Source organism: Hyperolius riggenbachi, chromosome 1 (assembly GCF_040937935.1).
Source record: "Hyperolius riggenbachi isolate aHypRig1 chromosome 1, aHypRig1.pri, whole genome shotgun sequence".
NCBI lineage: Eukaryota > Metazoa > Chordata > Amphibia > Anura > Hyperoliidae > Hyperolius > Hyperolius riggenbachi.
Genome location: NC_090646.1, coordinates 661,562,273 through 661,587,888, shown reverse-complemented (window position 1 = coordinate 661,587,888; position 25,616 = coordinate 661,562,273). Strand labels below are relative to the sequence as shown.

The 25,616-nt window shown below is 47.2% G+C and overlaps 1 protein-coding gene across 1 annotated transcript in view; it reads right to left on the bottom strand.

Annotated features, from left to right (window-relative positions):
* The window catches only part of LOC137532241 (von Willebrand factor A domain-containing protein 5A-like), a 144,670-nt gene that overhangs the window by 16,251 nt on the left and 102,803 nt on the right, over positions 1-25,616 (bottom strand). Inside the window, exons 11-16 of the mRNA XM_068252534.1 lie at positions 21,263-21,377; positions 20,965-21,123; positions 17,062-17,165; positions 13,429-13,637; positions 9,440-9,547; positions 2,593-2,649 (exon numbers count right to left, since the gene is read on the bottom strand). Coding sequence (XP_068108635.1) covers positions 2,593-2,649; positions 9,440-9,547; positions 13,429-13,637; positions 17,062-17,165; positions 20,965-21,123; positions 21,263-21,377 — 752 coding nt within the window. The remainder of the gene's footprint in view (positions 1-2,592; positions 2,650-9,439; positions 9,548-13,428; positions 13,638-17,061; positions 17,166-20,964; positions 21,124-21,262; positions 21,378-25,616) is intronic.

Genomic DNA, 25,616 nt, shown 5'->3' with positions numbered 1-25,616 from the left:
ATCAGTCAATGCGTTTAAGTGATTGCGGCACATACACACACACACACATACACACACATACACACATACATACATCCGATTTTATATATATAGATATGACTATTTTTTTCCTTTTCTTTCCCAGTCCCTCCCTCTCCCCGCCAGCCAATCAGCGCAATCGGCTGTCCCCGTGTCACGTGGCTGTACCCAGTACAGCGCTGCCATAGATCGCAGTGCTGTACAGTCTTATTAGACGGAGTCTAACAGTCTTCGAACGTGCAATTTCCTGTAATCCCCGCCCCTAGCACATCACGCCAATCATGGAGTGGTCCTGGGGCTGCTGCCGCATTCACGCCAATTGCCGTGGAGCGGTCTGCAAAAGGTTAAGGGCTCTTTCACACCAGAGCCCTTTTTCAGCGTTTTAACGCAAAGTCCATACTTTGCGTTAACCAAGGTAAAAGGAAAGTCCATAGCACAGCATTACTGGGTGAAATCCGGATAGTAACTATCCGGATCACCCGAAGCCGAATTTCAGCCCAAGCCTGCACAGGGGTTTCTGATATTCTCCAAGACTGTTGTAACCTCACCGCTTTTGTAACTGATGCTGGGAATACACCATAAGTTTTTTCAGGAGATAGCACGTAAACAGATTTTAACAATAGATTTGCAAAGCTCTTATCTGCTGTGATCACATCCCGCTTAAGTACATGATTGATCATAACTAGCAAATCAAAGACTTAAAGAGAACCAGAGATGAAGCACCCTCTTGTATTTTACCTTATAAATCAGTGGGAACATGACAGTAAACACCTAATCTGCCCTTTGTTTCATTGTTCTCTGTGTAATCTGACTGTTATCACGTCTGATAAGAATCCCCGACTGAGAAGTCAGGCTGCTCCGTCTAGTTTTGCTACAGAAAGATTATAGCTAAGTCTGTCTTCTGTGGTGTTATTTCAAGCCCAAGCCTGCCCCCTTGTGGCTTTGCTATAATGACTCAGCTATAATAATTCCCAGCAAAGCCAGATTTAATTGCTCAGTCTGGGATTCTTGTGACTGCTGTTAACAGACACTTTTAGCAGTGAGGAGGAAACAGAGAGCATGGTAAGTGTTTTCTCTAATGTTCTTACTGATATACATGGTAAAATACACAAGGGTGCTTCCTCTCTGGTTCCCTTTAAAGAGAGTCTGAAGCGAGAATAAATCTCGCTTCAGACCTCATAGATAGCAGGGGCATGTGTGCCCCTGCTAAACCGCCGCTATCACGCCGCTAAACGGGGGTCCCTTCACCCCCAAATCCCCTCGGTGCAGCGGGGGAGCACTTCCTGGTTGGGGCAGGGCTAACCGCCGCAGCCCTGCCCCACGCGCGTCTGTCAGCGCGTATCTCCGCCTCTCCCCCGCCCCTCTCAGTCTTCCTTCACTGAGAGGGGCGGGGGAGAGGCGGCGATGCGCCGCTGATAGACGCGACTGGAGGCAGGGCTGCAGCCGTTAGCCCTGCCTCCAGGAGCGACCAAGTCTGCGACCAAGTGTTGCAGTGGGGGGTTTGGGGGTGAAGGGACCCCCGTTTAGCGGCGCGATAGCGGCGGTTTAGCAGGGGCACACATGCCCCTGCTAACTATGAGCTCTGAAGCGAGATTTATTCTCGCTTCAGAATCTCTTTAAGGTGGCCATACATTAGAAGATTATGGGCAGATTCGACCAAGAGACAAATTTATCTCTAATCGAATCTGATTAGAGATAGATTTGTCTGTAGTCGAATCTGCCCATACACTACAGGCCGATTCCCGTCCGATTTCAGCATGAAATCGTCAGGGAATCAGCTGAGTCGCCACGTCCACCCGGCCACTGCCCCCAAAATGTATAAATGTATGTAGTGTGTGTGCATTTATACATTACCTGTCCTGTAGCAGCTTCCGCATGATGTCCGTCCATCTCACAGGGTAACAGCCGCATACACGCTAGCGGAGCATAGTGTCTGACGTCAGATTCTATGCGCCGCCGGCGTGTATGCTGAACCCGGCGAGATGGACGGAAACCACATGGAGGCTGACACCGGACAGATAATGTATAAATGCACTACACATTGCATACATTTATACATTGCGGCAGTGGTTTCATCGTCTCATCGCTCGTTCACAATTCGGCCGCCATACCGCCGCGCACCCGACCAACCAACTTCGGCCCGACATCTTCCAGCATGCACGATCGACCGTTCTGTCCCGAAATTGGTCGCTTTGTCGGTCGGGCATCTACTTGGCAGCACCAATTTTCATCCAATTCCATTATAATAATCCAATGGGATGAACGATTGGTTGGTTGGTCGACTAATGTATTGCCTGCTTTACATATCACCTGACCAAAACTGATCACATGCTTCTCCATGAATTCTCCATGACATGACTATATCACTACAATAAACAATAGTGCACAGATTGGCAGTGATAAATATAGCAGGCCAGTCCATATGGTGGAGAAGAGCACACAGGGAGGAGGGTACACATGGTACATAAGTGCAGATGTAAGAGGTGAGTATTGCTTTGCTTTGTAGTGCAATCTGAAACCATTAGTGATCACATCAGGACCGGCCTAGTAACAGAAAACAACAATTTCTTTTACCTTCATAATAGTCTTCTTCATCGTTCTCACAATCCAAATTCTCTGGCATAATCACCACTGCGGAAAAACAAAGAACAGTCCAAGCTAAAAAGATCTCTCTGCACTTTACTGAGGTTTGTACGGTAAGAGCAATAAATATACGCAACAATTTCAGCTGTAATAATAATAGCTATGATGTCCTTTTCTTTCCATTGTTGACACATTTCCTCATTTGTCCTCATCAGAGACTGGGCTCTGCATTGTACAGTGGTTTGCAAAAGTATTCGGCCCCCTTGATGTTTTCCACATTTTGTCATATTACTGCCACAAACATGAATCAATTTTATTGGAATTTGACGTGAAAGACTAATACAAAGTGGTGTACATGTGAGAAGTGGAACGAAAATCATACATGATTCCAAACATTTTTTTACAAATAGTACTTAGAACTGCAAAGTGGGGTGTGCGTAAATATTTGGCCCCCTTTGGTCTGAGTGCAGTCAGTTGCCCATAGACATTGCCTGATGAGTGCTAATAACTAAATAGATGTATTCTGTATACTAATGTCAGTAAAAGACTGGCAGCTGTAATTGCAGCTAGTGCTGCTCATCCATATTCTGAATATCCGGGTAACCCGGATATCCGACCTTTTTTCAGCTATCCGACCGGATTCAGATTCCAGATACCCGCGGATATCCGAATCTTGAGATACTGTAACTAAGTAGATGACGTCCAGGACGTCATTGAGCCAATCAGAGGGCTCCCAGCAAAAGCCTTAACAACCAATCACAGAGGGGAACCCTGGCCAGTCCCTTCTGACCTCATTGAGCCAATCAGAGGGCTCCCAGCCTAAGCCCTAGCACCCAATCACAGAAGGGAACTCTGGCCAGCCCCCCTGTGGGTGTCATGATGAGAAATCTCGTCCTGTGTGACTGCAGTGCTCACTGAGAGAGAGAAATGCTCCAGTGCTGCTGGCCTAGCAAGTACTGTATACAGTGATAAACCTAAAGCTGTTCAGTGATTAACCCCTTCACTATCACTACACTATTGTTGTATTGTTAATTAGCTTGATTTCATTGTGTGACAGTCAGAGTGTGTGCTGCAGAGCTGCTGCAGGCAGCTGCTATGTGTCTGTGTGTGTGCTGAGCCTGTGCACAGACCACCAGGCCAGCTGCTGCCTGCTGGTCTGCTATTAGCCTTAGCTAGCTACAGTATAGGTTAGGTTAGGGAGTAGGGAATAGGATTACTGTGTTATTGTGTAATTAGTACTGTAGTACTGCAGTCAGTGCTAGTTAGTTGTTAGAGTAGCAGTACTACTGTGTTAGCTTACTACAGAACTGCTGTGCTGCTGAGCAGTGCCAGTGTGACAGTTAGTGTCTTCTCCTCTGCTGTCTGACTGTCACTTGGCACGTGACACTAGGCACTTGGCACGTGGCCTTTGTCACTTGGCACGTGGCACTTGGCATGTGGCCCTTTGCACTTGGCACTTTGCATTTGACACTTTGCATTTGGCACTTGCCACTTGGCACGTGACACTTGCAAAGTGCCAAGTGCAAAGTGCCAAATGCCAAGTGCAAAATGCCAAATGCAATGTGCAAAGGGCCAAATGCAAAGTGCCAAATGCAAAGTGGCAAGTGCCAAATGCAAAGTGCCAAGTGCCAAATGCAAAGTGCCAAGTGCAAAGTGTCATGTCCCAGATGTGCGGTTGGACTTTGTACACAATGTGGGCTGCATGACCGCTGTCTGGAACCTAGTCCTGATGTTAATTGACAGCTTTTTTGGGGATTTTAAGTCCACACATCATCAATTAGTGTTTCCCTTTAAAAAAACACGATGCTACATGCCTTATTTACCCTAAAAAAAGTTTTAGAAGCAATTTAAAGGCCACTTCCGGTTTTCTGTCCGGATATCCGAATCCGGCCAGATATCTGGGATATTGGATTCGGATATCCGATTCGGATCTCTGGGTATCTGGATCCGAATTCAATCCGGATTTTGAAAAGGGGTATCCGAGCAGCACGGTGGTTCTACAAAGTATTGACTCAGGGGGCTGAATAATTACGCACACCCCACTTTGCAGTTATTTATTTGTAAAAAATGTTTGGAATGATGTATGATTTTCTATCCACTTCTCATGTGTACACCACTTTGTATTGGTCTTTCACATGGAATTCCAATAAAATTGATGCATGTTTGTGGCAGTAATGTGACAAAATGTGGAAAACTTCAAGGGGGCCGAATACTTTTGTAAACCACTGTATAGTGACCACCAGAGACCGGGCTCGGCACTGTATAGTGACCACCAGAGACCGGGCTCGGCACTGTATAGTGACCACCAGAGACTGGGCTCTGCATTGTATAGTGACCACCAGAGACCGGGCTCGGCACTGTATAGTGACCACCAGAGACTGGGCTCTGCACTGTATAGTGACCACCAGAGACTGGGCTCTGTACTGTATAGTGACCACCAGAGACCGGGCTCGGCACTGTATAGTGACCACCAGAGACTGGGCTCTGCACTGTATAGTGACCACCAGAGACCGGGCTCTGCATTGTATAGTGACCACCAGAGACTGGGCTCTGCATTGTATAGTGACCACCAGAGACTGGGCTCGGCACTGTATAGTGACCACCAGAGACCGGGCTCTGCGCTGTATAGTGACCACCAGAGACTGGGCTCTGCACTGTATAGTGACCACCAGAGACTGGGCTCTGCACTGTATAGTGACCACCAGAGACTGGGCTCTGCATTGTATAGTGACCACCAGAGACCGGGCTCGGCACTGTATAGTGACCACCAGAGACTGGGCTCTGCACTGTATAGTGACCACCAGAGACCGGGCTCTGCATTGTATAGTGACCACCAGAGACTGGGCTCTGCACTGTATAGTGACCACCAGTGAATGGGCTCTGCAGTGTATGGTGACCACCAGAGACTGGGCTCTGCACTGTATAGTGACCACCAGAGACCGGGCTCTGCATTGTATAGTGACCACCAGAGACTGGGCTCTGCATTGTATAGTGACCACCAGAGACTGGGCTCTGCACTGTATAGTGACCACCAGAGACTGGGCTCTGCACTGTATAGTGACCACCAGAGACCGGGCTCTGCATTGTATAGTGACCACCAGAGACTGGGCTCTGCACTGTATAGTGACCACCAGAGACAAGGCTCTGCACTGTATAGTGACCACCAGAGACTGGGCTCTGCACTGTATAGTGACCACCAGAGACTGGGCTCTGCACTGTATAGTGACCACCAGAGACCGGGCTCTGCACTGTATAGTGACCACCAGAGACCGGGCTCTGCATTGTATAGTGACCACCAGAGACTGGGCTCTGCACTGTATAGTGACCACCAGTGAATGGGCTCTGCAGTGTATGGTGACCACCAGAGACTGGGCTCTGCACTGTATAGTGACCACCAGAGACCGGGCTCTGCATTGTATAGTGACCACCAGAGACTGGGCTCTGCAGTGTATAGTGACCACCAGAGACCGGGCACTGCATTGTATAGTGACCACCAGTGACCGGGCTCTGCACTGTATAGTGACCACCAGAGACCGGGCTCTGCACTGTATAGTGACCACCATAGACCGGGCTCTGCACTGTATAGTGACCACCAGAGACTGGGCTCTGCATTGTATAGTGACCACCAGAGACTGGGCTCTGCATTGTATAGTGACCACCAGAGACCGGGCTCTGCATTGTATAGTGACCACCAGAGACTGGGCTCTGCAGTGTATAGTGACCACCAGAGACCGGGCACTGCATTGTATAGTGACCACCAGTGACCGGGCTCTGCACTGTATAGTGACCACCAGAGACCGGGCTCTGCACTGTATAGTGACCACCATAGACCGGGCTCTGCACTGTATAGTGACCACCAGAGACTGGGCTCTGCATTGTATAGTGACCACCAGAGACTGGGCTCTGCATTGTATAGTGACCACCAGAGACTGGGCTCTGCACTGTATAGTGACCACCAGAGACCGGGCTCTGCATTGTATAGTGACCACCAGAGACTGGGCTCTGCACTGTATAGTGACCACCAGTGAATGGGCTCTGCAGTGTATGGTGACCACCAGAGACTGGGCTCTGCACTGTATAGTGACCACCAGAGACCGGGCTCTGCATTGTATAGTGACCACCAGAGACTGGGCTCTGCATTGTATAGTGACCACCAGAGACTGGGCTCTGCACTGTATAGTGACCACCAGAGACCGGGCTCTGCACTGTATAGTGACCACCAGAGACCGGGCTCTGCATTGTATAGTGACCACCAGAGACTGGGCTCTGCACTGTATAGTGACCACCAGTGAATGGGCTCTGCAGTGTATGGTGACCACCAGAGACTGGGCTCTGCACTGTATAGTGACCACCAGAGACCGGGCTCTGCATTGTATAGTGACCACCAGAGACTGGGCTCTGCAGTGTATAGTGACCACCAGAGACCGGGCACTGCATTGTATAGTGACCACCAGTGACCGGGCTCTGCACTGTATAGTGACCACCAGAGACCGGGCTCTGCACTGTATAGTGACCACCATAGACTGGGCTCTGCACTGTATAGTGACCACCAGAGACTGGGCTCTGCATTGTATAGTGTCCACCAGAGACTGGGCTCTGCATTGTATAGTGACCACCAGAGTCTGGGCTCTGCACTGTATAGTGACCACCAGTGACTGGGCTCTGCGCTGTATAGTGACCACCAGAGACTGGGCTCTGCACTGTATAGTGACCAGCAGAGACTGGGCTCTGCATTGTATAGTGACCACCAGAGACTGGGCTCTGCACTGTATAGTGACCACCAGAGACCGGGCTCTGCACTGTATAGTGACCACCAGAGACTGGGCTCTGCACTGTATAGTTACCACCACAGACTGGGCTCTGCACTGTATAGTGACCACCAGAGACTGGGCTCTGCACTGTATAGTGGCCACCATAGACCGGGCTATGCACTGTATAGTGACCACCAGTGACCGGGCTCTGCACTGTATAGTGACCACCAGAGACCGGGATCTGCACTGTATAGTGACCACCAGAGACTGGGCCCTACACTCTGTGGAGACCGTTTCCTGGTCTTTGAAGAGTATCTCCCTCTCCTAGGTAGGACCTAGGAGAGGGGGGTATTCTTCAAAGACCAGGAAACAGTCTAAAGGTGTATGTGACCTTGCTGTCCATACAAATACCTTAGAAGTGATTTGATACAATTAAGGTCCAATTTGCCTGGACCCTCAATGTAAGTCATGTTTTTATTCTGCAATTTGAAGTTTCAATAAAATGTAACCATCTGTTGTTTCTGAACTAAAGCCTGTGTTGTGGTGACATGCCCTGGTGGTAGCAACATCTATTGTTGAGCTCTTGGTGAGGTGACTGCAGTCTACAACAGTGGACGGGTGAATTTTACAGCGCTGAGGATAGTCTACTTTGTGGACTATCAACTAACAGAGTGGCACTGCTCCAATCTGTACCGAACTGATAAACAGGAAGTGTGGAGATCGGAGCTCCGGGGTGGAACACATGAAGGTATGCCTGTGTTCCTGCCGCCGCTGCTGCCACCTATTAGGTGGAGAGCGCGCTGAGGGGAGACCCTATCCAAATTTTCGCAAGGAGGCCCAGTGATTTCTAGTTAGTCCAGATATCAACCCAATCGTAATCTCAGATCTGCACATGACCTTCTTTTGCCCTCCTTTAGAATTACCTCCTCACATTTACATATACCAGATTTAGCAATGTGCTTCAGCCCTCCTCTGGAATGCCCTTCCACAATACATCTGTCACTGTCCAGCCATTGATATCTTTAAACACTCCCTCAAATCTCACTTTTTTCCGAGAAGCATATGCTCTACCTTAGGCCATTTACCCTTTGACCAAGTTTCACTCCTACTAGGTGTACTAAAACACACTGCCTCTATGTATTATTATTATGATTTATTTATAAAGCGCCAACATATTCCGTGGCGCTGTACAATGTAAGAAAACAAACAAGGGATACATAATGATACAAACAATGATATACATCAAATATGAACACTGATACAAGATACAGCACTGCTGATTACAATAGCAAATTTGCCATGACTAAAATGTATAAATGTCAGTGTTAAGTGCAAGCAATTAAATTAATAACATTCCATGACACAAAATGGTGAGAGCCCTGCCCTTGCGAGCTTACAATCTAAAGGAATGGGGTGGAAACAAGAGGTGGGGAAGTATACAGTATATGTACAGGTAGTGCGTAATTAGGTTATTTAGTGGGTGCATGGCCTAAGCTAGAGAGTATGCTTGTCGGAAAAGGTGGGTTTTGAGGGAGCGTTTAAAGTTTTCAAAGGTGGGAGAGTGGCGGATGTGCTGTGGAAGGGCATTCCATAGGAGGGGTGAGGCACGTGAGAAGTCTTGTACACGTGAATGTGAGGAAGTAATTGTAGAAGAGGATAAAAGAAGCTCGTGTGCAGATCTGAGATTGCGGTTGGGTTGGTATCTGGAGACTAGTGAGGAGATGTACAGGGGAGAGCGATTGTGGAGAGCTTTGTAGGTTAGGGTTAGAGTTTGAACTGAATCCTCTGGTTAATTGGTAGCCAGTGAAGAGCTTGACAGAGAGGAGCAGCAGAGGAAGAGTGAGAAAGAGGAAGAGGAAGAGCGCTTTTGTGCCTTGGAATTCATTATAAATTGTATTTGTATTACTTTTGTCACTTACCATTACCAATTTTGCATCAATTCGGTATTTTGTATTGTATTTGTATTTTTATATTTTATAATGCAGTAGGGTGATTGGGATCAATATCAAGATCAGAAAATGAGACATTTTTTTTCCAGAAAATAACATTTTGTGACATTAGGAATAACAGAATATGATGATACTTACTGTTACTTTGAGGTGCAACGCTCGACTCGGTCGTAGCACTCATCATGGTTAGAGGCATGGGTTGAACCCAATGCACGTGCATTCCTGTGACTGTCATTGCGATGAATGCTATAAGACAGAATGTAGAATGGTGATGAATACTACTGGAGGAGTTGTGCCCATCTCATGATAATACAATGATCCCAAAACAAAAACAGGACAACTTAAATATACCTTACATGAGTTACATGAAGAGGGAGAGGGCGGAGCAGGAAATGTGGGCGTCAGCCAGTAAAATGGGCGCAGCATAGACTGCAGTGGTAATTGCGACAATGGCAGCGCTCAGTGTATATTTGTGGGTCTAAAACATTTGATATACCCTAATAGAAAAGTAATAAAATATAACTTTTATTAAAGTTGCATTAAAAAGGATCAATTTTGCTGACCATTTAGTATAAATGCGAATAAAGTGGACTGGAGGGAAGGGTTAGGGGTCAGAAGACCATCCTCCTAGTTCACACTAGTATTCATTAAACCCTACACCAAACTCAACATGTTTCATTTCCTCAATTGGAAACTTCGTCAGGAGTGAGAGAAATACCCTAGTGATAGAGTGACAAAGTGCTCAACATAATAAATACATTATACTATTCACATATTTACAATAGGTTAGCAAACAAAGCAACAGAGTAACGGCCACTACCAGCAGCCTGCTGGAGAATGAACGCTTGGCCCTTCCTTTTATACTGTGGACAGGCACCCAGGGGATTCTGGGTAGGGCGGAACTAAACACACCCATCCATCAAGTACAACAATCCCTACTTATTGGGTCCTATAAACATCCATCACACTATTGGACCAATAGCAAGTTGCGGCCATTCGCCGCAATATATTCTCAGAAGGGCATTAAAAGTACCTGTAACTGAGCGAGAAAGTGCTCTATATGTACTCCAGGGAAGCCCCATTCCTTGTCTTGAAGCTGCAGAAAATCCGCTATATATAAAACGGAGAAAACTATCTCTCCGTATTTCCCACATTCTGATTGGTGGATGCGCACCATGGGGGGGTGGAGAGAGGCATTAGCCAAAGGCTGATCGACACATCTATTGGCCAATAGGGAGGCAGGTCTCTCTCCGAACGGCGAGCGTCATACTAGACGACGCTAATCAGGAAGAATACATTAGATGACGTCCGCCGCCTCACTGAGTCAAACACGGCCGCGTACGTGGTTGCCGTGGTGACGCATACACTAAGCGGTGAGGCGCAGTGAATAAATTAAAAGGCAGCACGTCCTTGGTCCACGCTCTCCAGCTCTTCAGGTTGCCTAGGAGACGCGTGGATCATGTAAACTATAAACATTCGACGCTTATTTGCGCTCGCATCCAGACTCATAATCACATTAGCTGGGGGAAAAATATATATATGCGGAGAAGCATACCACAGCGGCTTAGCGGAGCATTACATTGAAAAAAGGTAACAAAAGAATTATATCAGGTTAAACATTAAATATACACTCTGATCCCAGGTGGATGTAAATCACAATATTCATAAGATTTATTAAATATAAATATCATTAAGGATACAGAGTAAGATGAAGAGAGAAACTCTACAAAAGGTTGACGGATTGCTCAGACAGGGGGAATGAAATATACTGTGGATTACCAGTGGTGGTATACATTAATTATTAGATGAAGACAGTGGCTAGATAAATGGGGCAAATGTAAATCCCTCATTCAGACCTTGAGGGCTCAAAGTTCCCAGCCTATATATCCATTTTGCCTCTTGTTGTCTCCATTTTTGATCCAGGTTTCTGCCTCTTGGGCCCATTCTCCATTTCTATATGACCCAAAATTGGAGACACTTTGGAACATGTTATGGAATTATGTTTATCCTGCCAATTTCTAGAAACTGATGTGTTACGTTTATGAGAGATATCTCCCAGATGTTCCAAGATCCTCTCCTTCACAGGTCTTGTAGTTTCACCAATATAAAGTAGTGAGCAGGGGCATTGGATTGTGTATATAACACCTTCTGTATTACAATTATAAAAATCCAATAAATCAAAAGTACGTCCATCTTTTGGGGCCTTAAAGTTTTTACATTTCAAAACATTAACACAGGCCCAATGACGTGCTGCCTTTTAATTTATTCACTGCGCCTCACCGCTTAGTGTATGCGTCACCACGGCAACCACGTATTTGACTCAGTGAGGCGGCGGACGTCATCTAATGTATTCTTCCTGATTAGCGTCGTCTAGTATGACGCTCGCCGTTCGGAGAGAGACCTGCCTCCCTATTGGCCAATAGATGTGTCGATCAGCCTTTGGCTAATGCCTCTCTCCACCCCCCCATGGTGCGCATCCACCAATCAGAATGTGGGAAATACGGAGAGATAGTTTTCTCTGTTTTATATATAGCGGATTTTCTGCAGCTTCAAGACAAGGAATGGGGCTTCCCTGGAGTACATATAGAGCACTTTCTCGCTCAGTTACAGGTACTTTTAATGCCCTTCTGAGAATATATTGCCGCGAATGGCCGCAACTTGCTATTGGTCCAATAGTGTGATGGATGTTTATAGGACACAATAAGTAGGGATTGTTGTACTTGATGGATGGGTGTGTTTAGTTCCGCCCTACCCAGAATCCCCTGGGTGCCTGTCCACAGTATAAAAGGAAGGGCCAAGCGTTCATTCTCCAGCAGGCTGCTGGTAGTGGCCGTTACTCTGTTGCTTTGTTTGCTAACCTATTGTAAATATGTGAATAGTATAATGTATTTATTATGTTGAGCACTTTGTCACTCTATCACTAGAGTATTTCTCTCACTCCTGACGAAGTTTCCAATTGAGGAAATGAAACATGTTGAGTTTGGTGTAGGGTTTAATGAATACTAGTGTGAACTAGGAGGATGGTCTTCTGACCCCTAACCCTTCCCTCCAGTCCACTTTATTTGCATTTATACTAAATGGTCAGCAAAATTGATCCTTTTTAATGCCTTTTTATATTTTATTACTTTTCTACTAGGGTATATCAAATGTTTTAGGTTTCTAATCAGGTGTGTTTCTTATCTTTTATATTTGTGGGTGCCAGGGGCGCATGATAAGTAGCGGTTACATGCAGTGCAGTGCAGCGGAGGAACAGTTTAGTGGCGGGGGCGGAGCAGACATCGGTGGGGACGCCGCTCGGTTAGTGTTAGGAGTCGGTACACGAAGGTTTAGGGTGGCCAGGCGCTATACAATTTTTTTTTTTTATTCAATTTGAACATTTCGTTCCAATTTTCCGATTGATCGGAAGTGTCGATCAGAATCTTCGAGGTACCACACATGCTTTTTTGAGATTGCCGCAATTTCGGGATAAAAGATCGTAAACTCTGAAAAAATTGATAGGTTAGAAAATTCAAGAGAGAAAAGTGAATGAATAAAGTTTGGTATTTACTAAATAGTTACATGCATTTTTTCTGGTTGCATACAACCTCTCAATCACACACCGTACAATTCTTGATAAAATTGGTCTGAATTTTCCAACATGCCCAATCATGCCAATTCAAGAAAAATGGGAAATTCAATTGGATTTCTCAATCGAAACAAATAAAAGCTTCAATCCTTCGGGACAACCAATCGAATTTATCGAATTGGTGTAAAATTGGATCTTTTAATCCTCCTTGGTTCGCAACTGGCCCTGGTGAGTCGTCCAGTCAGGGCAAGTCGGCGCAGGTGCAGTCCGGCCGCGCGTGCTCCCCTGCCACCCACCCATCGCCAGGAGCATTCTGCACTGGTCCAGAACGCTCTTGTCACCGGGGGTGTGCACGCAGCCGTGTGTGGGCAGTTGGCCCCAATGGAGGACTTTCTAAAGCCAATTGTAGAAGAATGAGGAGGTGGAGGAGGACGGCATGGGAATGCCTGGAGGCAGCTGGAGGTAGCCCTAGGTATGTATATTTTCTTTTTAATTCCCCATCTCAGGTTCCATTTAAAGGCTAAAAGAACTGGAGAAGAAAATATCCTAAAAGCTTACATACATGGAGCCGGGATGTCTCTGCGCACTGCTGTACCCTCCACAGGTGTTTTGGTGTCCTTGTTGACGGCTACATAGGCCGTGAGGGAGGAGACAACTCCAGACTGGAGACTGGTTTTCAAGATCTTCTTCTTCACCATTTCGGACTCAGACTCTACTCCATTTTCCAGCTCAGAGATTAGAGCTTTGGCTGCCAGTCTGTGGATGGTGGGTCTAAAACAAGAAAGATAATACTGTACATAAAATTGGAACTTTGTCATTGTGTGGATAGTGGTGGGAGGATATAAACAGGACATGCTAAGATCATGTATGAGGCTGGTGGTGAGAGAAGATAGACTGGACATGAGGAGATCAGAGCTCTGCCAGTCTGTGGATGGTGGTGAGAGAAGATAGACAGGACATGAGGAGATCAGATCTCTGCCAGTCTGTGGATGGTGGTGAGAGAAGATAGACAGGAAATGAGGACATCAGAGCTCTGCCAGTCTGTAGATGGTGGTAAGAGAAGATAGACAGGACATGAGGAGATCAGCGCTCTGCCAGTCTGTAGATGGTGGTGAGAGAAGATAGACAGGACATGAGGAGATCAGAGCTCTGCCAGTCTGTGGATGGTAGTGGGAGAAGATAGACAAGACATGAGGAGATCAGAGCTCTGCCAGTCTGTGGATGGTGGTGAGAGAAGATAGACAAGACATGAGGAGATCAGAGCTCTGCCAGTCTGTGGATGGTGGTGAGAGAAGATAGACTGGACATGAGGAGATCAAAGCTCTGCCAGTCTGTGGATAGTGGTGACAAGAGAAGATATACGGGACATGAGGAGATCAGAGCTCTGCCAGTCTGTGGATGGTGGTGAGAGAAGATAGACAGGACATGAGGAGATCAGAGCTCTGCCAGTCTGTGGATGGTGGTGAGGGAAGATAGACAGGACATGAGGAGGTCAGAGCTCTGCCAGTCTGTGGATGGTGGTAAGAGAAGATATACGGGACATGAGGAGATCAGAGCTCTGCCAGTCTGTGGATGGTAGTGGGAGAAGATAGACAAGACATGAGGAGATCAGAGCTCTGCCAGTCTGTGGATGGTGGTGAGAGAAGATAGACAGGACATGAGGAGGTCAGAGCTCTGCCAGTCTGTGGATGGTGGTAAGAGAAGATATACGGGACATGAGGAGATCAGAGCTCTGCCAGTCTGTGGATGGTAGTGGGAGAAGATAGACAAGACATGAGGAGATCAGAGCTCTGCCAGTCTGAGGCTGGTGGTGAGAGAAGATAGACAGGACATGAGGAGATCAGAGCTCTGCCAGTCTGTGGATGGTGGTGAGAGAAGATAGACTGGACATGAGGAGATCAGAGCTCTGCCAGTCTGTGGATGGGGGTGAGAGAAGATAGACAAGACATGAGGAGATCAGAGCTCTGCCAGTCTGTGGATGGTGGTGAGAGGAGATAGACAGGACATGAGGAAATCAGTGCTCTGCCAGTCTGTGGATGGTGGTGAGAGAAGATAGACAGGACATGAGGAGATCAGAGCTCTGCCAGTCTGTGGATGGTGGTGAGAGAAGATAGACAGGACATGTGGAGATCAGAGCTCTGCCAGTCTATGGATAGTGGTGAGAGAAGATAGACAGGACACGAAGAGATCAGAGCTCTGCCAGTCTGTGGATGGGGGTGAGAGAAGATAGACAGGACACGAGGCGATCAGAGCTCTGCCAGTCTGTAGATGGTGGTGAGAGAAGATAGACTGGACATGAGCAGATCAGAGCTCTGCCAGTCTGTGGATGATGGTAACAGAAAGTAGACAGAACATGAGATTAGAGCTCTGCCAGCCTAGGGTTTGTGATTTTGGGGTTGATTTTTATCTCATGAATGATCTCTCCTTAGTCCTTACTTGTTTATCTCATTAATTAGCTCTCCTCACAGTAAAGGTGCCCAAACATCTAGCAATTGTGTTAGCTGATCAACCAACAGACAGATCTCTCTCTGATTGGAGAGAGATCTGTTGGCCACCACAAACTGCAGGACCATTGCTGACCGATTCCAGTATAAACTCTTTTGTCAATAGGCCTTGTGAAGCTTGATGAGTGCATAACCTATTAGCCTCCACCTTTGTTGTACCTTTTACACACACTCTTTTTTCCCCAACTCCCATAACAAAATACACATGACTTCAATATAACGTGAAGAATAAAGGCCAGAGCAGCCCTTAGTCTTTATTGAATAAAATTAACAATAGTGCAAATAGAAATTAAAGCGGAATTTAACCCTGCATTTCAACTTTGCTCTAAAACATTATTTACAGCATATTATATGCAACCAGCATTTTTTTTTACTAGACCAGCATTGGAAGGGTTACACACAGAGTTTTACAGTTCAGGGAGAGAACTGCTCCCAGCAGCAAGTTTAGATAGATACATTTAAGTAAACAAAATGTAACAAGTGAGGAATGTTACACACTCTTTGGCTGTCCTCCAGCTCCTGCACAGTCAGGGAGAGTGAGTCACATTCCACAGTTGTTACATTTTGTTTTGCTGAAATGTATCTATGTAAGCTTCGGATGTAGCAGCAGTTCTCTCCGGGAATTTTAAAGCTGTGTGTGTAACCCTTCCAATGCTGGTCTAGTAAAAAAAAATGCTGGTTGCATATAATATGCTGTAAATAATGTTTTAGAGCAAAGTTGAAATGCAGGGTTATATTCCGCTTTAAATGGGGAAGGGATCCGGAGGTACCAAACAATGAACATATTTTAACAAAAGGGAAGCAGCTTTTAAGGAGCGTACTGTGCATGCCCAGTATAGTCTGTGCCTCCACAGTAGGCTCCTGGTGACATCAGCGGGATCGAGGACACGGCAACGCAGGCGCAGTAGTTTTCAGACTTTAAAGTCTGAAATTCCAGAAGTGAACCGGAGGCGGGGCCAGAGCATTGGGGAGTGGCTGCGCGGGCACAGGATGTCTGCGGGGGACCATTAGAAGCCCCGGGTAAGTTCAGCTCATTTCCCCCGACCCCTACAGTATCCCTTTAAGTTTTCCCTGATGACTCCTTTAAGGTGAAAAATAAGTAAGTTTTGTGAATCAACCCCTATAAGAGATAAAGTCGAGATAAGGCCTTCTTGTTTCAGAAACAGTAATGATGTATAATAGTGTACCCCGGGCCACCAGCGGAAACCGGAGCTGCCGCGAGGGCACAGGACGGCTGACAGGCACTGGAAAAAGCCCCAGGTAAGTATATATATATATATATATATATATATATATATATATATATATATATATATATATATATATATATATATTTTATTATTATACTCCTCAAATATTATCTTTAAGCCACCAGCAAGCAACTTTTTTCAGCCAGGTGGCATGAAAAAAGTAGCTGGTCGGAGCACGACAAGGGAATGCAGGGACCGCACAACTCTGCTTGCAGTATAAGAGGATGAGGAGGAGGCGGGCTGATGACAGTTGGGTGCTATCCACAATTAGCCAGGTGCAGCACCCGGCTAGAAGTGCCTGGGGAGAACACTGCGCTACTTTTTTATACTTTGTCAATTGCAGAGTGCTAAGAAGTTATATTAAACTGATATATTGTAAACTTCTGCCCCATAAGGTCTACATGGGGCTGATATCTGCTGGGTGCAACACAATCTATTTACCTCTCAGTTTGCGGCACATTCAGTGGGAATCGCAGATCGTTCTTCACAATTTCATCCATAAACTTGTACTGCAGGGAGACTTCCCCTTCAGCCTCACCCTCCGTCTGGGAATTATGGAAATGTTAGAAATGACAGTGTACATTACACGACCAACCAGCAGTGTAACTATAGCCCAATCAACTATGTGGGGGGAGGGGGAAGGTCTCACTTCTCATCCCTCTCCCCACCCACATGCAGCAGCCACCTGCTCTATGCTGCCCCCTCTGGCTCCCAATTACATGACATGCATCTGGTCTCCTCCTCCTTCCAGCAGCCTCTTGCTCTATGCTGTCCCCTCTGGCTCCCAATTACGTGACATGCATCTGGTCTCCTCCCTCCCAGCAGCTACTTGCTCTATGCTGCCCCCTCTGGCTCCCAATGACATGACATGCATCTGGTCTCCTCCTCCTCCCAGCAGCTACTTCCTCTATGCTGCCCCCTCTGGCTCCCAATGAGATGACATGCATCTGGTCTCCTCCTCCCCCCAGCAGCTACTTGCTCTATGCTGCCCCCTCTGGCTCCCAATTACATGACATGCATCTGGTCTCCTCCCTCAAAGCAGCTACTTGCTCTATGCTGCCCCCTCTGGCTCCTGATTACATGACATGCATCTGGTCTCCTCCCTCCCAGCAGCTGCTTGCTCTATGCTGCCCCCTCTGGCTCCTGATTACTTGACAGGCATCTGGTCTCCTCCTCCTCTCAGCAGCTACTTGCTCTATGCTGCGCCCTCTGGCTCCTAATTACATGACATGTATCTGGTCTCCTCCTCCTTCCAGCAGCCGCTTGCTCTATGCTGCCCCCTCTGGCTCCCAATTACATGACATGCATCTGGTCTCCTCTTCCTCCCAGCAGCCACTTGCTCTATTCTGCCTCCTCTGGCTCCTAATTACATGACATGTATCTGGTCTCCTCCTCCTTCCAGCAGCCGCTTGCTCTATGCTGCCCCCTCTGGCTCCCAATTACATGACATGCATCTGGTCTCCTCCCTCCCAGCAGCCTCTTGCTTTATGCTGCCCCCTCTGGCTCCCAATTACATGACAGGCATCTGGTCTCCTCCTCCTCCCAGCAGCTACTTGCTCTATGCTGCCCCCACTGGCTCCCAATTATTTGACATGCCTCTGGTCTCCTCCCTCCCAGCAGCTACTTCCTCTATGCTGCTCCCTCTGGCTCCCAATTACATGACATGCATCTGGTCTCCTCCCTCCCAGCAGCCTCTTGCTCTATGCTGCCCCCTCTGGCTCCCAATTACATGACAGGCATCTGGTCTCCTCCTCCTCCCAGCAGCTACTTCCTCTATGCTGCCCCCTCTGGCTCCCAATTACATGACATGCATCTGGTCTCCTCCCTCCCAGCAGCTACTTGCTCTATGCTACCCCCTCTGGCTCCCAATTACATGACATGCATCTGGTCTCCTCCCTCCCAGCAGCCTCCTGCTCTATGCTGCCCCCTCTGGCTCCCAATTACATGACATGCATCTGGTCTCCTCCCTCCCAGCAGCTACTTGCTCTATGCTGCCCCCTCTGGCTCCCAATTACATGACTTGCATCTGGTCTCCTCCCTCCCAGCAGCTACTTCCTCTATGCTGCCCCCTCTGGCTCCCAATTACATGACATACATCTGGTCTCCTCCCTCCCAGCAGCCTCCTGCTCTATGCTGCCCCCTCTGGCTCCTGATTACATGAAATGCATCTGGTCTCCTCCCTCCCAGCAGCTACTTGCTCTATGCTGCCTCTTCTGGCTCCCAATTACATGACATGCATCTGGTCTCCTCCCTCCCAGCAGCCTCCTGCTCTATGCTGCCAGAGGGGCTCCCAATTACATGACATGCATCTGGTCTCCTCCCTCCCAGCAGCTACTTGCTCTATGCTGCTCCCTCTGGCTCCCAATGACATGACATGCATCTGGTCTCCTCCCTCCCAGCAGCCTCCTGCTCTATGCTGCCCCCTCTGGCTCCCAATTACATGATATGCATCTGGTCTCCTCCCTCCCAGCAGCGACTTGCTCTATGCTGCCCCCTCTGGCTCCCAATTACATGACATGCATCTGGTCTCCTCCCTCCCAGCAGCCACTTGCTCTATGCTGCCCCCTCTGGCTCCAAATTACATGACATGCATCTGGTCTCCTCCTCCTCCCAGCAGCTACTTGTTCTATGCTGCCCCCTCTGGCTCCGAATTACATGACATGCATCTGGTCTCCTCCCTCCCAGCAGCCTCCTGCTCTATGCTGCGCCCTCTGGCTCCCAATTACATGACATGCATCTGGTCTCCTCCCTCCCAGCAGCTACTTGCTCTATGCTGCCCCCTCTGGCTCCCAATTACATGGCATGCATCTGGTCTCCTCCCTTCCAGCAGCCTCCTGCTCTATGCTGCCCCCTCTGGCTTCCAATTACATGGCATGCATCTGGTCTCCTCCCTCCCAGCAGCCTCCTGCTCTATGCTGCCCCCTCTGGCTCCCAATTACATGACATGCATCTGGTCTCCTCCCTCCCAGCAGCTACTTGCTCTATGCTGCCCCCTCTGGCTCCCAATTACATGACATGCATCTGGTCTCCTCCCTCCCAGCAGCCACTTGCTCTATGCTGCCCCTCTGGCTCCCAGTTACATGACATGCATCTGGTCTCCTCCTCCTCCCAGCAGCTACTTGCTCTATGCTGCCCCCTCTGGTTCCCAATTACATGACATGCATCTGGTCTCCTCCTTCCCAGCAGCTACTTGCTCTATGCTGCCCCCTCTAGCTACCAATTACATGACATGCATCTGGTCTCCTCCCTCCCAGCAGCTACTTGCTCTATGCTGCCCCCTCTGGCTCCCAATTACATGACATGCATCTGGTCTCCTACCTCCCAGCAGCCTCCTGCTCTATGCTGCCCCCTCTGGCTTCCAATTACATGACATGCATCTGGTCTCCTCCCTCCCAGCAGCTACTTGCTCTATGCTGCCCCTTCTGGCTCCTGACTATATGACATAAAGGGGAAAAGAGGTACCCAAGGTATGATAAAATTGATTAAAAACAACTAAAATGAAAAAAAGTGTGAGGTGGCTTACCTCAATGAAGACAAATTTGTATATTAAACAATGAACTTTAATTTGCACTGGGAACATGTTTTGTGGCTCTATGCCCACTTCCTCAGGGCGCTTACAGTGCCAAAGTAGTAATAAGCCAATAGCAGAGGTGCCTTTTGCTGGCGAGTTGAAACGCCTGCTGTGTGCTTTACTCTGCAGTAACCTCGTGAGTCGTGGTGGCTACCATGAGTCAGGCTCGGGGCTACCGCTCTGAGCTATGGATTTCCAACCCCAAGCCTGACTCGGGCTTACCACTAAGGAAGTTAATTAGCAGTAGGATTCTTTCCAGGGAAAATATTATGCCGCTTTTGGAAGCTAATATCTGGGAAGAGTCATATTTCTAAGGAAGTTAAGTCAGACAAATCATATTAGTGAGGTTTAAACACAAGTTAAGCGTTAAGATAACATTGGGCCACTTCGGAAATACTGGACTGTGCTATATTTATAGTAAAATTAGTGTTAGGAGAAGGTTTAAGGGATTCTGTTTACAACAATTTGGACAAAAGATTGGCAATAAGTTTACTGATGGGGTTAGGGTTCAGGGGGAGTTTAGGTTAGTGTCAGGCACAGGTTAGGGGTCAAAGCTAGTATCATATTTATGTTTGGTGAGAATTTGGCTCTTGGGAAGAGAGAGGAAGTTAGGGTAAAGCTTGGGTAGGATGAAAAACTAGCGATAGGTATAGGTTAAGGGATGGTTAGTGAAATAGATTATGGGGAGGGTGACTGTTAGGTACAGGTCAGGGGTTTATGTGCACAGAGTATGGGAGTAAGTGGGATGACTGATAGAATAATGCATAATATACCTTTCCCTGCAGCTGGGCATAGACAATGGCCTTTTGGCCCTGGAAGATGGAGGTTGGGACACTGGACAGGACGCTGGCTTCTATGCCTGGAGGGAGGGTCCAGTTCAGGGAGACGTCCGTTATGGTGGGCTGTAAGGAAGACTTCAGGGTCTGGAGAACCTGGTGAGATTAGAGAAGTATGAATTAACACGCAGGAAGTGCATATGACTCACTATGAAAAAAAAGTAACATCTGACAATCTTATCTATAGTGTAGCGCAGAGTAAAGCAACACAGATGTATCTCTGAGCCCCGCTTACCTTGGGCTGCATGCGGTCTTTGCCGGTGATGAACTCGAATGTTCCGCCTCCCGCCCGGGCCACGCCTTTAATGAGAGATGTGGAAGCTCCTTCACCAATCCCGAATGTGAAGCACCTGCCAAGGAACAAGGAGGACAAACAACTGTCTGATATGGTGCCAACTGCCCCCCACCCTTTAGATTGTAAGCCTTTTGGCAGGGCCCTCCCCCTAGTGTTTCCAGCTTGATTATGCAATCCTACTGTCAATCGCACCTCTTGTGGACTAGAACAGTCTCTATTTTGACATCTGACTGTACTGTTATCAAATCATTTGCATGATCTTGTTTTGTTATGAGTTTCCGTATGTTCTACCTTGTATGTTAACCCATTTATCTATAGTGCAGCGCTGCGTAAGATGTTAGCGCTTTATAAATACAATAAATAATAATAATAATAACTGATGTTATGATCATGTGATACTGCAGAATTAGATTAATGGCTATAATAAGGGGCGCCACTGGAAAGAACACAGACAGAGGCCTAAGGACAACTGTATCCTCATAAGGCTTCCCTCCCTGTCCTCTGCTCCCCTGTCGTTGAACGTGGACACTCCAAAGATGAATTGCAATGGCTTGTTGGTAAGCTGATCAGAGCCACGCCCCTCTACAAGCACGAATGCAGCCGTACTGTCCCCACGTGAGCACAGCCACAACTCCACAGTAAGCTACCGTAAAGGCGCGGCCTCACTCACAGAGAAGCACAGCCCCAATCAGCTGGAAGGACAGTGAATCAAGATCCAGAGGCTTCCCTCTCCTTAGGCAAGTATCTGTTTTGTTTTTTTTAAAATAAAATTTGGCCTATGGTTTTCTTTAAAGAGACTCCGTAACAAAAATTGCATCCTGTTTTTTATCATCCTACAAGTTCCAAAAGCTATTCTAATGTGTTCTGGCTTACTGAAGCACGTTCTACTATCACCATCTCTGTAATAAATCAATGTATCTCTCTCTTGTCAGACTTGTCGGCCTGTGTCTGGAAGGCTGCCAAGTTCTTCAGTGTTGTGGTTCTGTGATGCATCTCCCCCCACCAGGCCCCTCTCTGCACACTGCCTGTGTATTATTTAGATTAGGGCCTCTTCTCTCTTATCTTTTACAAGCTGGATAAATCGTCCTCTGAGCTGGCTGGGCTTTCACATACTGAGGAATTACAGACAAAGAAAAGACAAAGAAAAGAGCAGCCTGAAACTTCAGTGCATGAGAGATGCAGGGGGAAAGAAACACACAAATGATCTCTTGAGATGCAAAAGGATGGCTGTATACAGCCTGCTTGTGTATGGATGTATTTTCTATGTGTGGACATACTGTACATCAACCTACTTCCTGTTTTGGTGGCCATTTTGTTTGTTTATAAACAAACTTTTTAAAACTGTTTTAACCACTTTTAATGCGGCGAGGAGCGGCGAAATTGTGACAGAGGGTAATAGGAGATGTCCCCTAACGCACTGGTATGTTTACTTTTGAGCAATTTTAACAATACAGATTCTCTTTAAGGTGAGAAGTCAATAAGAACAGCAGGCCTGAAATTACCTCCCAGGAGCCTATAGGCACAGATGTCCTGGCACCCTAGACTTTGCCTTCTATGAACCTGCAAGCCCCCACCAAACTGCACTTCAAGTGTGCTGACTGGCGCAGCTGTCACTTCTCCCTTACTTCCCTTACCTGTCATAGGTAGCTACAGGTGACCCTTAGTATTAGGTAGCCAGAGGTACCCTCAATATTAAAGAGAAACTCCAACCAAGAATTGAACTTTATCCCAATCAGTAGCTGATACCCCCTTTTACATGAGAAATATATTGATTTTCACAAACAGACCATCAGGGGGCGCTGTATGACTGATTTTGTGCTGAAACCCCTCCCACAAGAAGCTCTGAGTACCGCGGTACTTTTGGCAGTTTGTTACAATGTAACAATGCTCACAGACAGGAATTAGCTGTTTACAGCTGCCTCTAACAGCCAAAACAGCTAGGAGCAGCTACATAACCTGCCCACAGTAAAAATGCCACCATGTAATAAATGTCAGAATGTAAATTGGGGAGAGGAAAGATTTTACAATGGGCAAACACTGACTAAATCATTTATACATAATTATTGTAAAAATGAAGCACTTTTTTTATTACATTATTTTCACTGGAGTTCCTCTTTAAGTAGCTAGAAGTAAGTAGGTAGCCAAGTATTAGGTAGCAGGAACCTTTTTGACTGAGAGAGCCATAAACGCCACATGTTTTAAAATGTATTGCCGTGAGAGCCATAAAGTATGTTTCAAACTGGGACAGTGTGCATGCGCAGCAGAGGGCTGTCCCTGTTGCCATGGTGATGTGTATACAGTTGATCCGCCGGGCAGCAGAAGTGTCAGACGTGTCTTCAGCTTCTCTCAGGTTTCAGCAACATCAGCGATTTCCTCGAGAGCCAGACAGGAGAAATACAGACTAACAGCTAGCTGACTTGGGTGTTGGTTCACTTTGTAGTACGAGATTCCCGCACTTTGAGTCAAATTGAATCAAAGTGTGCAGATCTCATCCTACAAAGTCACTGGACCTGGCAGGTTCCACAGTGGGAGAATTAGAGCAGCTGTTCGTTTTGGGGTAGTGCGAGTAAGTTAGTAGTGCATGCTACAGCAGTAGTGTGCACTACTTTGAAAATGTTACTTGCACTGCCACACTAAGCTGTGCTGCTTGAGCAGTGGAACTTAGTGAATCAACCCCTACTGATTTCTCTGTGAGCCAGATGTAGCCATCAAAAGAGCCACATCTGGCTTCCGAGCCATAGGTTCCCTATCCCTGAGCTAGAAGAACCTCAGTTTTAATCAGCTAGAGAAGCCCCCGACTGAAGGGAGATCATGTCAGTGGAATGCTGCTCGACTCATTCATCTCTCCTCTCGCTCTTCCTCTGCTGACCATCTCTGTCAAGCTCTTCACTGGCTACCAATTAACGAGAGGATTCAGTTCAAACTCTTAACCCTAACCTACAAAGCTCTCCACAATCTCTCTTCCCTGTACATCTCCTCAATAGTCTCCAGATACCAACCCAACCGCAGATCTCAGATCTGCACATGAGCTTCTTTTATCCTCTTCTACAATTACCTGCTCACATTCACGTGTACAAGACTTTTCACGTGCCTCACCCCTCCTATGGAATGCCCTCCCACAGCACATCCGCCACTCTCCCACCTTCGAAATCTTTAAACGCTCCCTCAAAACCCACCTTTTCTGACAAGCATACTCTCTAGCTTAGGCCATGCACCCACTAAATTACCTAATTACGCACTGCCGGTACATATACTGTATACTTCCCCACCTCTTGTTTCCACCCCATTCCTTTAGATTGTAAGCTCGCAAGGGCAGGGCTCTCACCCTTTTGTGTCATGGAATGTTATTAATTTAATTGCTTGCACACTGTTAGACATTTATACATTTTAGTCATCATGTTAAATTTGCTATTGTAATCACCTGTTCTGTATCTTGTATCAGTGTTCATATTTGCAGGGGCAAATCCAGGATTTCCAAGGGGGGGGGTTCCTGAAAGTGGCGTGTGGGCGTGGCCAAAATATGGTGTGGGTGGAGCCAAATACTAGCAGTTTCTAGGCTAAATTGCACCCAGAGTGAGGGCGTAAAATGCGCCCCCAACGTGGAGACAGGTATAGGTGCCCGCAGTATAGGTAGCCAGCTATAGGTCCCCCCCAGTATAGGTAGCCCATATAGTTGCCCCCAGTATAGGTTAGATAGGTATATGCCCCCCAGTATAGGTTAGATAGGTATATGCCCCCCAGTATAGGTTAGATAGGTATATGCCCCCCAGTATAGGTTTGATAGGGATATGCCCCCCAGTATAGGTTTGATAGGGATATGCCCCCCAGTATAGCTTAGATAGGAATATGCCCCCCAGTATAGGTTTGATAGGGATATGCCCCCCAGTATAGGTTAGATAGGGCTATGCCCCCCAGTATAGGTTAGATAGGTATATGCCCCCCAGTATAGGTTAGATAGGTATATGCCCCCCAGTATAGGTTAGATAGGTATATGCCCCCCAGTATAGGTTTGATAGGGATATGCCCCCCAGTATAGGTTTGATAGGGATATGCCCCCCAGTATAGCTTAGATAGGAATATGCCCCCCAGTATAGGTTTGATAGGGATATGCCCCCCAGTATAGGTTAGATAGGGCTATGCCCCCCAGTATAGGTTAGATAGGTATATGCCCCCCAGTATAGGTTAGATAGGTATATGCCCCCCAGTATAGGTTAGATAGGTATATGCCCCCCAGTATAGGTTTGATAGGGATATGCCCCCCAGTATAGGTTTGATAGGGATATGCCCCCCAGTA